At 41.5% G+C, this 14,283-nt stretch overlaps 1 protein-coding gene across 10 annotated transcripts in view; it reads left to right on the top strand.

Moving 5' to 3' along the window:
• PRKAG2 (protein kinase AMP-activated non-catalytic subunit gamma 2) overlaps window positions 1-14,283 on the top strand; it is a 236,458-nt gene that overhangs the window by 160,382 nt on the left and 61,793 nt on the right. For all 10 annotated transcript variants that reach the window (XR_014953200.1, XM_085572911.1, XM_085572912.1 and 7 more), the window contains one exon: window positions 9,194-9,408. Coding sequence is in view for 8 of the 10 variants with exons in the window: in XM_085572911.1 (XP_085429037.1) it covers window positions 9,194-9,408 (215 nt within the window). In the remaining 2 variants the exon portion in view is untranslated. The remainder of the gene's footprint in view (window positions 1-9,193; window positions 9,409-14,283) is intronic.

Genomic DNA, 14,283 nt, shown 5'->3' with positions numbered 1-14,283 from the left:
AGAACAGGTCCCAGGGTCTGAATCCTGAAGTCTCTGCCCTGATAGCCTCAGATCCTGCTATTCCCAGCCTTGGGAAGCATCACAGTGTGATCACAGCCTTTAGCTGCATGCACAGTACAGTGCACGTTCCCCTGGCTCCAGCCCTGTCATGCCTACCCTGCAAATAGGTGCCCCACTGGTCTTTATGTGCATTAATATTCTGTCTCTCGCTGTTACACAGCGAGTGGATGTACTGTGCAGATGAAATACCCACAGGGATTTCAGTGGGGTCCTGCAGACTCCGATTTAGACTGTTCTTTTTGTCAGCTTGCACGTCTAATGACATATTTGTAAAATGTTTGGAGCTTTTTTTGATTCCACGGGGTGTTCCTCTGCTTTAGTGTGTTACAGAAGTAAGGTACGTGGTTAAGGAGCTGTTTTATTGCAAGCAAATCTTTGCCTCAATGGACTCATTTTTTTTTAAATTTACACTGGATGAACATATCATAAATCATAGGTGAAGAAACAACCTACCCTGTTCTGCAACCCCTCAAGCAGCTGCTTTCAAAAAGCTGACATTTATTGCAGTGGTTAAATATGAAATCCCTAAATGTGAAATTAAGCATCAGAGCGAGTAAGTAATTACTTCCAAACTTGTCTTTATATACTGTGCATACAGCATTCCTCCTCCCACCTTTCCCCCCTAATTTTCCTCCTCTTTTCCTTTGCCTGTCGAAATGCAAACCCTTCAGGGCTGGGGCTCTGTGTCCCCGTCTGTACATGAAGAACTTTGCACACAGCAAAGAAGAAGCAGAACAGGAGCAGTGATGATGGTAGCTGTGCTTTGGGAGAGAGGCAGAAAGCAGTTCTAGCAGCCTCTGACAGAGGGCAGGGTGATGGAGGGACAGACAGTGGTGGCCACCAAAGTGTCTCCAAAGACGGGCACCTCGCAGCTTTCTGTAATGGCAGGGGAGCATTTAGCTCAGCTTGGCTCAAAACAGAAGAAAGCCTGGATAGGACAATGGAGGTTAATGTGGAAAGTGCTGTTAAATGCCCGCCTGAGCAGCCAGCCTCTTTGCTAAGATAGAAAACAAAAGTTATTTCATTAAGGGCTCTGAACACAAAGTCCCCAGTGCAAGTTTAAATGCCAGGTGGTGTATTAAGTAAATAAAGGCGTCCTGCTGTAGGCATTGTTCCTCCCAGCAGCTATAACCAGCTATAACCAGCAGCACTACCAGGGCCATGTGAAGCCCTGCCATGTGCTGGGGGCTGTGGTAGGTATATTTTCTTCCTCTCTCAAGATTTTTCATAGAGGTGCACAGAGAGAAGTGAAAGAGAAAACAATTTCTCATTCTGCTTCTTGTTTTTCTTATGTGGAATGTGTTTGGAGAATTGTTTACTTAGAGTGAGTGCATGATTGGATTCTGGTGAGGATTGTTTGAGCCTGGTGGCCAATCCAACCCACCTGTGTCTAAACTCTTGCGAGAGGGTCATGAGAAGTAAACTTTAAGGAATTCAGAGATTTTAGAGGAGCTAAGATTTTAATTAGAAATAAGCCTTACTAGAGTTAATTAAAATAATAATAATAAATGAGTAGGCCTTGATGAAGTTAAGAGTTAGTAGTTAACTAATAATTGATTGCTTGTCAGCACAATGTTTAGTTAGCTGGGTTTATAATGAAGAATATAGAAACTGACAAATAGCTTTTAGGAACATAAGACAATTGTGGGCCTCCTCTGTTCTGAAGAACCAATTGAAGGTCAGAATGAGGAAGACTTCATTTACTTCCTCATTTTGGGGCCCCTCCCCATGAAAGGGACACTGACCCATTTCAAGGGACAAACTAGGCATGCTTAATAGCTTTTGGAGTGATTAGCATACGAAGCGGGGAATGGGATGTACCAAAATTATGAATATGTATTTATATTTTGGGTATTCAATACTTGTATAGATAAAAAGACTCTGTAATCACCTGGAAGGTGCAGTGTGTATTTGGGAGCTATCCCACACGCTGCCTGGCATCAAATAAACACACACTTTCTAACTTTAAACTGTTAGAGAGTTTTTGTCCATCACAGTTGGATATCGGTACTAGATCAATATCCATATTTTTTAATAAATCAGTCACGAGTTGTGTTAGAGTCAGAGAAAGTAGTATGTAGTTTTAGGATCCTCCTTTTATATAGCATATTAATGTATTTTAGCATAGTTGGAACCCAGGGCACAGGGAATACTTCTCTGCCTGTCCTGAGAAGTCCTGACCCACAGGGGAACACTGCTTTTAGCCTTCGTCCATGGAGAAAGCTTCATTTGGGATGAATTGGAATTTATGAGTGTGTGAAATGGATAGTAGTATATTTTATCACAGGGTGAAAAACTTAGAGTTTGGGGGTTATAGTATGGAGGTAGTTAGGAGACAAGATGGAGGATTTTGGGTGTTGTCTGACCTCCTCCTTGTTCTTCATCTGCTCCATTTTCTGCAGTGTTGGTGACACAGGGTGATTGGTTAGAAAGAACCACAATGACAATGTTGCATGGACAGACAAATAATTAGTTATTGGTAGAAAGGTAGAAATAAAATAAGTTCTAAGTGTTAACTGGACAAAATAGCTTTAAAAGACCTTGAAGCTGTGTGTGTTACAACTTTTGGTGCCTTCTCTTTGTATGCTAAGTCTGAGATGTAGACAGCATGCTGAACTTCTGATGAGAGAAAAATAAACAACAACCTGAAGACCAAAAAAAACCCAGAAGTCCTGTCCATCTCCCATTCCTGCACAGAACTTTTTAGGGGTCTCCCCATCGGAGGGATCCACGAGGGAGGTTTCCACATCCTGGTTCTACAGGATGTTCCCCCATCAGGCTGTTAGCTGCTGAGGATCTCTGTTAGTCCTTTTCTTCTCTCACTGCACTTGTGCTGGCAAGGTACACGTTGTCTGTGTTTCTGACTCTGTCTTGGCCACAGCCATCTGGTGTCTGATGAAGTCTTGGTGCTGAGTCTCTCAGTATAATTACTGTGCTGAGTTAATTATTTGTGCCAGCCCAGGCACTTATTCAGTGACTACCTCAACCATTACTAGGACCTCTTCATTCATCACCTGTCAGGCTGTCCAACAGCAGTGGAATGTGCATTTGGCTGTCTCAAAAAAAAGCCATTCTTTCCCATCAAGCTTGTGAGTGATTCCCCATTTCTTTCCTCTGAATTATCTGGCCGTGGTCTTTTCTCCTGTATTTGCAAGACAAAGGAGAAGCATTGGCAGAAAATTATTAGTTAGAAGCCAGGCTGGAACCTTGCTGCCAATGAGAACTAGAAAAAGCCCATTGGGAGGGATGCTCTCCACCAGGATTTCTGAACTTGAATCTCATGTGTTTATTGTTTTATGAGCTAACATAATGTGTCAAGTCTCTCCAAATTTGACAAGTACATTTAACAAATGTAAGATAACCAATGTGTGGTTCTAGGCAAGGTGGAAGATCCTCTGTCTAATCATCATTGCAGGAGAGATCTTCAGTAAACTCCTTTAAGGATACAGCATCATATTTTTAAAGGATACAGCCAAGAGTTTCTCCTGATCAGCCTTTCCTTGTAAAGGGGCCCTGAGATCTTCACGAGGAAGAACAATTTTCAAAACTTTGCTAATTAAACTCTTGAGCTCCTGATTTTCTCAGTTTTAGGAGGAAAAGGTGTTGCCTTGCAGATTCCACAGATACAAGTGTGGTTTTGGCACATAAATAGGCCACAAGTGGAGTAGAGCAGATACCAGTGGGGTTTTGTCTTTGGTTTTACAAAATGACATAGCATCTGAAGCAAAAGCTGGAGCTTTCAGGGTTAGTCAGATATTTCTATGGCTGAGACCACTAAAGAAGTGGTTTTCTTTACCATGTTCAAACTACTATAAATAAATCAGATTTTTTAAGTTTTTTTTTTTGTTACAAAATTATACATTTTCCTGTGAAATTTTCAGACAGCATATGATATTTTAATTACTTAAGAGGTGTATTTTTCTCTTCCTCTGATTCATGAAAGCATCAGAAATGTGTTTTCGGAAACAAGTAAGCTTCCCATTGAGTGGTGTACCCACTACATGGAAAGCCATGGAGCTGTTTCAGTAAGATAGAAACAAGAATAGGTTCAAGAATAGGACCTGTAATTCTTATATGGGAGGAGGCACCTGAACTGGTGTGTAAGTGACAATGTTAAATAAAACAGAAAATTTCCTCGGCAGCATCCATGTTATTTTTTGGTACAATAACTCTTCAGATTTACTCTTCAGAATTATTTTTGAAACTAACGGGTGTTTCACATAATTTGCATTGATTTGCTTATGTGTCAGAATTAACACAGTATTGTGTCTGAAGAGTGAATCAGCCTAATGAACCAGCAGCTCGAGTCAGATTAATTTGTGCTGCAGGGTACTTAAAATTCAGCAGCCACAGCCTGCCTCCTTCTCTGTTGCACTGCCAGCTGAGAATGCAAATGAAAGGACAGTGTTGTCCTGGGAAAGAGTCAAGACAAAAAGTGTCACATGGAGACACTGAAAATGGAAATTCCTTTGGGTTTTTTGGGGTTTTTTGGTGGTTTTTTTTCTTTTTCTTTTTTTTTTTGTTGTTGTTTTTTGGTTTGGTTTTGGGGTTTTTTGGGTTTGTTGTTTGTTTTTTTTTGTTTTTTTGGTTTTTTTTGCTAAGAACTTTCACTTTAAATGGTAAATGAATATTTCCCTATATATAGACTTGGAAAACTGTTCTAGCCACAGCTTTATTTGTCTGGTCAGGTACAGTATGAGAGAATACTGAAGAGTGATTCATATGAAGAGGGCAAAGAGTAATTTCATTTTCATGGCCAGTAACTCTCTCTGGTTTCAGCAACTTAAGTACAAAATGTAAAAGTTTGAGGGCAGACTGTTGGCTCCAACCATAGGGCCCTCAGTGGGGAGTATGACTCTATTACTGTCCCCCTGAAGCCAGACCTCTGTAAAGGAGTGTTAGCACATCCCTGAAATCCCTTCCAGCATCCTAGAGGGGCAGCAGCTGTTTTTCTTTCTGGAAAAGGGTTAATGAAAAGGGGGGCTTTGGCAGGAATCACTGGGCTGTGAGCATCCTGCCTCCCAGAAACCACCAGATGCATCCTGCCAGGTCAGGCATGAAATGTAGGGGACAGAACTCATTGTGGGTGTCACCCTGGGAATGTAGGAAATGTAGGAGGGCATCCACCCTTCTTCCCTTGGGAGTACACGGATGACAAGGCAGCACTTCATCCCTTCCTGTTGTGTAGCAGTGGAGGGCTGGTTTGGATCAGAATGACCAAGTACCTGGGGGAAAAACTAAATGCTGTGCAAAATGAGGATTTTATTTAAGAGAAATTGTTGGAAATACCTGGAGAAACAAGTGAAAGGAGCAACATTATTTTGTATGTGCCCAGCTCGATACCAGCCAGCGTTGGGTGTGACTTGAGCCAAAGGTGTGGGCACTGCCATTCCAGCAGAAATTCCTTGGGGCTTTTGCATCCAAGCCATGCTGTGTGGCTTGATTCCAGCTGAAGTTGCTCAAATTGGGGCACAGAACTGAATGCTGGGTCAAACCTGTGTGCTGTCCCTGTCACAGGGGGAAGGCAGCTGGAGACAGCCCCACTCTGCTCAAAGTCTGCTATCTAGTTCTGCTGGGATCTCACATACGTATTCCATGTGAAGTTGTAATATGAAAGTTGTTTTGAACCATATATTCCTGTGAATCTCATGAATATTCTTATTCATATGCATAATCAGTCATGCAAATGTTAGTACTTATGATTCATCAATTTAGAGACCACAAAGTTACCCTCTTCATTTGCTTTTGTTTTGTCCCAAGAAAGGTAATGTGAGAATGAATCAAAACACAGCAAAACTCTCAGATTGTTTCAGAACTGGACAGGGTTAATCAATAGGAAATACAGAATCATTGAATCATCAAATGTTTGGGGTTGGAAGAGACCTTAAAGAACACCCAGTTCCCATCCCAGAGGACAAGACCTTTTGTTAGCCAGAGACACAGCAACCAGTCTGCTAGACCCTTTTCTCTCTATTTATTTCTAAAATTCTTTTCTGCTATAAAAAAGAGACAGCTATTTAATTTCATAACATAAAAACACCACATTTAGTTGATATTGTTTCCAGAACTAGTAGGGTTTGTAGCCAATGTCAAAGTTTGTTTCTTCCCCCAAATCCTACATACATACCAAATTGTTTCAGCTTCATTATAGAAGAATCCCGAATTGTTGTCTGGTTTAATCTGCTTAATTGTTTTAATCACATGCTCCCAAATAAATAGGTTTTAGCCATGGGATAGAGTTGTATCTTGTCTCTTCACTGGATTCCTTCTGCTGTAGTAGAGCAGGGCACCTACTGCATGTACAGATAATATATTTACACCCATGCTGCTGGTTAGTTGTCAGTCCAATAGGACTGAAGTCAATACAAAGTTCTATTACTCCTGAACTGATTTTGCTCTAGAGATATATTACAGATTTTTATTCTTTGATGTGGAGGGCTTTTATAAAGGACTTCATAGGGTTTTAGGCTGTATCACAGCAGCCAATAGTATCTTGTAATATTTGTAAAAAAATCAGCATTTCCTATGTGATTATGTTTCAATCTCAGTATTGTTCAAATGTAAATAACATAGATACCCTAATAATGCTGTGAGGTAGGTTTATAAAAGATTGAAAAGCTTAATTACAATAATTTTATCAAGTGCCCTGCAAAATAATTTTATTTTTCCCTCCAACTCTATGCAGAAACTGAGTCACAGACAAATTGAATCTCAGATGTATTAGGGTGTGCCTCACAGTGAGTACTTCATGTTTGAAGTGCCTGGTTGAAACAAACAGTTCTAAGGCTCAGTCTGCTGGAGTCACAGATGCTCCTCATCCATAAAAACTCATGCCAAGTATCCAAGGCTGGCATCCAAAAGGAGATTCACCACCAGTGAAGGTTCTTATAAGATGGAAACCAAGCTGTCTGTCCAGCCTGGGCTGTTGCAGGTGATGAGGTGGCAGTAGATTTCACAGGATGTTAGAGGTGTTACTTCCATGGTCCCCTTTGATCCACGTGTCCCTGTGTCCTACAGATGTCCTCTGCTCTTGGCAGGCCAGCCTTGCTGGGCTGCTGAGTGTGTGGTTTCTGTATGTCTGGTAAAAGCTCTTCTGGCAGAGCCTCTCGGAACTGGAAATCGTTCTTGTGGACTTGCTGAATACATTAGCACACAATAAACACATCCCAGCAGCAAGACTTTAAGATCTAATGGTGTTTTTCTCCCTTTTAGTGGTTTTCCATTTGCATCGATTACAGCTATCTCAACTCTCAGTCTGAGCACTCAGGGAACATTTGTTCAATAAAAAAACCAGAGGAGCATCTTCCCCAGAACTGCTTATTTAAATTTGTCTGCAAGGAAAATCTGAACAGGCAAGTTAGGTGTCCTTTCAATCCTTAAGGAAGTGGGCCACACTCTCCAGTCCCTTGAAATGAGCAGGGGTCAAGGACATTCAGAATGCCAGGGTGGTTACTCCTGCCTCACTCTTTGGCATGTCACATCTGCCAACATCTGTACCTGCCTCCAACTCCAGTCTCCTCTGGGCCTGAGGTATTGCTGCTTGACTGGCAGAGCTGCAGGGCTTCTTAAAAATCAAATTAAATGGAAGTCCAGCTGCAAATTTGGAAAAGGATCAAAGACAGGGATTGAGTAGGGGGTCCTTTTTGATCCCAGCAAAGCTAAAATTTATCAGTGAGAATTAAGATTTTCTTTGAAAGAAATAAATACAGTGCTTTGTACCACTAAACCCTCTATTAATAAAACATATCAGAGCCTAATTATTTTGCAGGTTTCATGTTGAGTGACTCTATTATTATAGAGTTAAGTTTCTTATTATGTAAAAGCCATCAATAAAAGTTGTTTTCAAAGAAGAATAATAGGTAAAGAACAGTTACCCGTATTACATGTTAATTTCTTTAAACACAGAATATGCCAACTGTTCCACAGGTAGGTCAGGAGTAACAGTTTATTCAAGTAATAGATCCCTCCCTGAGTTGTTGGATGCCAGTGTTCCAATCTAGGAATTTAGGAAAAAACCTCTGGTGCAATAATCTCTGGTGGAGTCCTGAAAGCTCACACCAAGGAGCCAGACTTACCATGAAAATGCAACATCGTGTTCCCAAATACTCCTTTGAGTGGCCTGGGCTTTTATGTTCATTAATGTGCTCTCTTTTGATGGGCTTGAGTCTCCTTTGGACTAACTGATCACCTACAAATCTATGGAAGCTCAAGAAATGAGCCAAATTCAGAGGTCTTACAGCCCACTTAAAAATACACACCCCAGTTCAGCCTCATGGTTTTTATGAATCTAAGTCTGTCCTGATTTGTGCTGGCACCAGAGAACCACCCTTGGTTTCCTGATGTACATGTAACCAGAAACATAGATGCTGTAACCTGAATGTTCTGAGTAGTGGTGGATGTCTGCTGATTCTTAAATGGGTAATAAACACAGTTTAAATCTGTTTGTTCACAATTCAGAGCTGAACTAGGAACGTAACCAAAAATACAGCTGGGGTATATACACGTGTCAAATAAAAACAGGGTGCTCACAAGAGCAATTATCTGCTACTGACACTGATTTTTGGCAAAAGATTTGATCAATCTTTCTCCTCAAAGGCAGCTGAAAACAATTTTAGTTTGTACAAAGGCTGTACAAGAGCTTTACAGAAGGCAAACAGAGGCTCAGGAGAAATACGCTCTGTTTCTTTTTGTCTCTGCTCCTAATTGTATTTTTACTGCTGGCTGAGATACTGTTAAAATAATGAAAAAGAAGAAAAAGCAACCAAGGTTTTGAGCCATGTGCCATGAGATAAAGGTAATCCTGAGACTCACAAGAGTATTAAAATGACAACAGTAAAGTAATACCCATGCTGAGTGTCATTTTAGAAGTAAGCAATCAGACAGGAGGTTCATACAAGACAAACCTCCAGCAGTCCCATCCTGCCACTGTGCCTCCCCATAGTGGATCAGACAGTTCAGCCAGCTTAAAAGAGTTTTAATGGCAAGGCATGGATTCCCTTTCATAAACAAAGAGGTGAGATCCCTACTTTTAGTTTGGGGAAATGATGATGAAAAACTACAGGATTTCTGTAAAGCTGAGAACTCCATCTGCTTTTCACCTGAAGTGATCTCTGGTTATTTTTGTTGTTCACAGCCTCTGGCCTCTCCTCTTCTCCATCCACCCCAACACAAGTGACCAAGCAGCCCACGTTTCCTCTCGAATCCTATAAGCATGAGCCTGAGAGACCAGAAACAAGAATTCACTGTTCCTCACCTCCGGACACGGGGCAGAGGTTTTCTCTGCCTCCATCACAAAGTGCAGCCAAGCCTCCCATCGTGACACCAGCTCCCTGTGCTACCTCAAAACCTGTAAGTAAAGCTTGTGTCCAGTTTGCCACTGGGAAATGGGCAGGGCTGTGTGTGGACTCTGTCGTGTGTTACAGCTGATGGGCTGCAGTGTGGGTGTCCATGAGACAGAATGAGAATAAAGCCTTTTCCTTCAGTTTTCTTCAGGGTTTGGCTGAGAGGCCACTGGGAATCCACAGATGGTGGTTCCCTTCTGATTTACCCAAATGAGAACTAATCTTTGCACTGCCTTCAAAGTGAGTTTTGCAATGGCTTCAGATCCCAGGATACACTGCTGAGACACCACCCTAGAGGTGGATAAAATTTATTTAGGATTTTCTTTTATCTCCCTTAAGAAGAGCTGATGAGACAGTTAGCAGCCAAAGAGAGCATATAAAAAAAGCAATTCACAGTCTGAGCTGCAGGGGCTCAGAGTTCCTGCTGCCTCTGGAGTCTGAGATGACTGGGACAGCTGGACTAATAGCACACGTTGCTATCACACCTCCTGCCCCAGCTCAGAGAGTAGAAATAAAAGGGCAGCACTGCCAGTGAAGCCTCCCACATAGCAAAGGTGTCTTCATAAGAGTGCTTTCTTCTGTTCCTGGTAATGCATGGACTCAGCAGTTCCTGGGAGCACACGAATTCCAGCCTCTGATATTCTCCAGTACTGCACAGCTCTGTGCCTCCTCCCCTCTCCCTTGGCCAGCCTGAGCCTCAGAAGCATCACTCTCCTTTTCTTTCTCCTCTGCCTTTTCACCCTTCTTGCCTCCTTTTGTGTTAATTCCTTCACATTACCTGTATCTTTCCATTCCTCTGACTCATGGAACCAGCAGACTGTGATCTGTCACCAGAGTAAACTACCCTGCTTCTGTCTTGCTCAGCTTTTCTTCCTTTTTTTCTCCTAAAATCTTCAACATTTTTTGTATCTAGAAATCTAGAACTGTAAAGGGCATACAGGTTCATGAGGTCTGTTGCTCTGTTGAACAGCTACAAATTCTGTTTCATTGCAGTTCTCAGTAATTTTTTTAAAAGCAGGAAGTTTCCTCCCACTCACCCATGGGAAAGCTGTTCCAGGATCTGAACACAGTAACACAGCAATCCCAAAGCCTCTTTGCTTTTGTGTGAGGCACCTCCAGTAGCAGCAGCTGTTGTGATGCTGAAAGCATTTGGGTCCTGGATCAGAGTTCATCTGCTACTTTTAAGTCTTGCAAACACATCCCATAAAACACCTGCCATATTTTGGAGGCCCCTTCTGTAAAGGCTAGGAAATCTCTGATTTTCAACATAATTGTTTCATGGACAGGTTATAAGTATTTACTTTTATAAATAATGGCCTTTTTCATTCATTGTTTGCTACATCCTGTTGTACCAGTAGCCAACCTTTGTTTTTTTAGATCAAGCAAGCCAAACTCACCCTACAAATTACAGACTTTCTGTTCTTCTGCTATGCAAAAGTAAATAATTAAAGTATGAAATAAAGTAAGTCTTACATTTATAGTTAGGGAACTCCAACAGTAACTTTTCTGCAGCCAGCTCACTGCCTTTCCATGTCAGTATATTCTTGCAATGCAGACATTATTAAACCCAAAAGCTTGTAGGATGCAAAAATATTTTGGATAGGTTTTAGTCAATCAGTTATATTATTTGCATATGAATATGTTCATCTGTGTTATGCAGCTACAGAAGTCTTTTGTACCTGTTAGAATAGAAGTGAGGAAACAGCATAATCTTAGCACATTCCACTGGCTGAAAGACTGAAAAGTTTGTTTTGTTTTTGATTACTTGCTGATTCAGACAACATGAAGTTGAGTAGAAGATGCCAGAATAAAGAAACAGAATTCTCAGCAGGTTTTTATGAACAGTTTTATACAACAGTTTATACAACAGTGGTTGTATATATGTACAAGAGAGGAACTGGGGAGTAACTCAGAATGCTGGACTCAGTTCTCTCCTGTTCAGAAGATGCAGAAATATGTGGGATGTGTAACACCTGATTGTCTGGTACCCTCTGTACCCATTTATGTCTGAGAGCAGTGAGTGTGCAGGGCTGCCAGTGAATCATTAGGGGTTTGATTTACTTGACAATAAATGTCAGCAGCCACAGAGCAGTGAGGAACAAAGCTCTGGATGTTTAATTTTCAACAGAGACTGGAAAGAGAGATTAGATTTGCCATTCTCTTCTAGAAGGAGAAACTGTTAGAGAGAAAGGCTGAGCTCCTGCAGAAGGATATGAATCTGAAGCTGATGAGTGTTCTCTCAGCACTGCCATGTATTTTGATCCCTGCAAATTATTGACCCAACATTCCTTTGCAAATACAACAGCACTGTACGAACATTCTTGACTTGAATATTGCATTTCAAACATTTCATTTATTCTGAGTTCTGTGTTAATAAATACATCATTTCACAATTATGTGCCATAAACAAATCTGTAAGAGGCAAACTCAGTTTCCTCTTACATCACTATTTGCTGGTAGAACAATTTCAGTTATTTTAAAAACACACTATAAATTTCATGATAAACTGTTTCATTGTGGCCATTCTGTTAGGTAATCAGCTCAATGACATGGAGTCTTCTATGCTGATATCTGAAATGAGAAGTAGACTCTTATCTACAGGGTTCTGTCAACTTAAATCTCATTTTATTATTACATTGCTTAACTGCTAATGATAATATGTGAGACACTCAGCGCTATTGTAAATGAATCATGATTGCTATATATATTGCAGTAGGAAAGAGGAACCCTTGGACCCAGACCTGGAAATATTATTAAAATTAAACAAACAAACAAAAAAACGCCAAAAAACCAAAAAAACCCCAACAAAACCAGAAGAATAACTCTAGGAAGATATATAGTGTCAGGACTTGGAATTAATCTTAGCCTGTTTTTGTAATTAATGGCATTTGAAGCTGGTTCTGAGATAGTTTTTTACCTGTCTGAGACTCGGGTGCAGAATGGTTAAATCTGCTCAGTAAGAGACATGGAGAGAAGATTTATATACTTATTAAATACTTATTTACTTATATATACTTATATATACTTAAATACTTATTTCCCAGCAGATGTAGCCAAAACATTTCATGTTTTAGTAGCACTTCCAACAGTGGGTATTTTCATGTGATTTTTAAGCCTTCGATTCTGGGGAGGGGAGTAAAATAGTGGAAGAGGGAGATCCTCCTTCAGCAAGTATCATCTCAACACAGTACACGAAGCTAAGCAATTAACCTCATGCTAAATGGGTGTCTGTGGTAATCAGCAAGGTCTGGGTTTATCCCACCTAACTTTAGAAACCTTTCTGAGCTGCTTAAGCTGGGAGTGCAGTGGCTGCAGCAGTCTCTGTGTCCCCCAGAGAGGGTTTGCAGGGATGAATCAGATCCCAGGGGGCTGAGGAGCCCCTGGGGCTGACAGGGAAGGGAGGGATCAACTCCTGCTGCTGCATTTCTGACCCAGGCACCGTCAGGTGCCCAAAGCTGCAGCTGCTGCAGCTCTGCCAGGCTCTCCCCTGCATGTGCAGGGTTCCTAGTGGCTGAGTTTGAAGGTTATAGTGAGGGATTCAGCTGATAAGAGATCAAAGCTGTGCCTAAAGATTACTGCGTGGCTGCATTAATTGGTTTCTCACAATGCAGTTCACTATTCTGTACTTTGGCCTTGTGTTGTTTGGATGGTGTAACCTTCAGGCGGTAAGTGGTAAATGATAACTCTTCTCCAGTGTGACATTACAAACCATGAAAGAAATGCAGAGAGGTTGCAAATTCAGTACTGAGCCTGTTTGCCCTGTTTCCACCTTGTCTGTATTTTGAAGTGGAATGTGGTACTTTGGGCATTGTGTGGTTGTATCCTTCTCTTTCATCCTTTCTTCTTCCCCTGACACATAAGACACTGTGGAAATAGCAAACACAAGCATTTCTGTGCTACCTCATCTCCTGGTTTCCCCTTTCCCAGCATGAGAGGAGCTCAGGCCAGAAGGTGCTGGCTCCAGACTGGAGAGGTCTCTTTTGGTGGAAAACAAGACTGGGGCTTTTTCTGCTCACAAGAAGTGACAAAGGCAGAACATACCTACAAATGGTCCTTTCACATGATTGTGTAGTGAGCCACAAAGTTCCTCCAAAGAACTTCCAAGCCAAGTAATTTCCCAGAACATTCTTAACAAGAGGAAAAGTCAGCCAGAAGGTAGTCAGGGACTTAACTCTTGGCTTGTGTGAGTGAATCCTGTTAAGACTGCAGACAGAGCACAAAGAAGGGAGGCTGGTCTGCATTCATTTTGCACAGTCCAGCATATGGGAGAGGAGAGATGTAATGTACAGCTGGGACTCTCTTCCAGCCCTGGATAAAAGGAAGAAGCCAGATTGTTCCTGCAGCTACTCACTTGTTCAACAGTAGCACTTCCCTGCAAAGCTATTCATGCTGTTTCTTAGCCAAAATGTAGTAAACTCCAAAACAGGGCTGTTAACTTGTTCAGTGTGAGAGAGGCTGTTACATCACGCCCTGGGCTGGCAAGGAGCCTGGGAGCCAGGATGTGTGCAGCAGGTCCTTTGGTTTGGCTCTCTCCAAAAAGCCATGCCACCTATCAGAGCTCCATAATCTGCTGGGTGAGTAAAGAGATTGAGAATCTGATGAGAACAGAAAAGTGTTCTTTGATTCTGAGGTGGTCAAAAAAAAAACAAAATAAGCAAAAAAAAAAAAAAAAAAAAAAATACAGGCTGGGGAAAAAAGGAATCCAGATTTCCAATGTACCAGAACTCCCTATTTTAGTATTTGTGTGGTTTAAGGCAGTGTATGAGAGTGCCAAGACGTTCCTGTGATTCACATCACAGTAAACTGATCACCAAAATTAGAGCCCCAAAGGCTCTCATTTACCAGGGACAGAGCTCTGGCAGTGCTGGTGTGTCCAGGCTCC

The sequence above is a fragment of the Lonchura striata genome, chromosome 2, assembly GCF_050655825.1.
Source record: "Lonchura striata isolate lonStrDom1 chromosome 2, ASM5065582v1, whole genome shotgun sequence".
Taxonomy (NCBI): Eukaryota; Metazoa; Chordata; class Aves; order Passeriformes; family Estrildidae; genus Lonchura; species Lonchura striata.
Note: the sequence above shows the minus strand (reverse complement) of the source record. Positions and strands in the feature narration are given on the sequence as shown.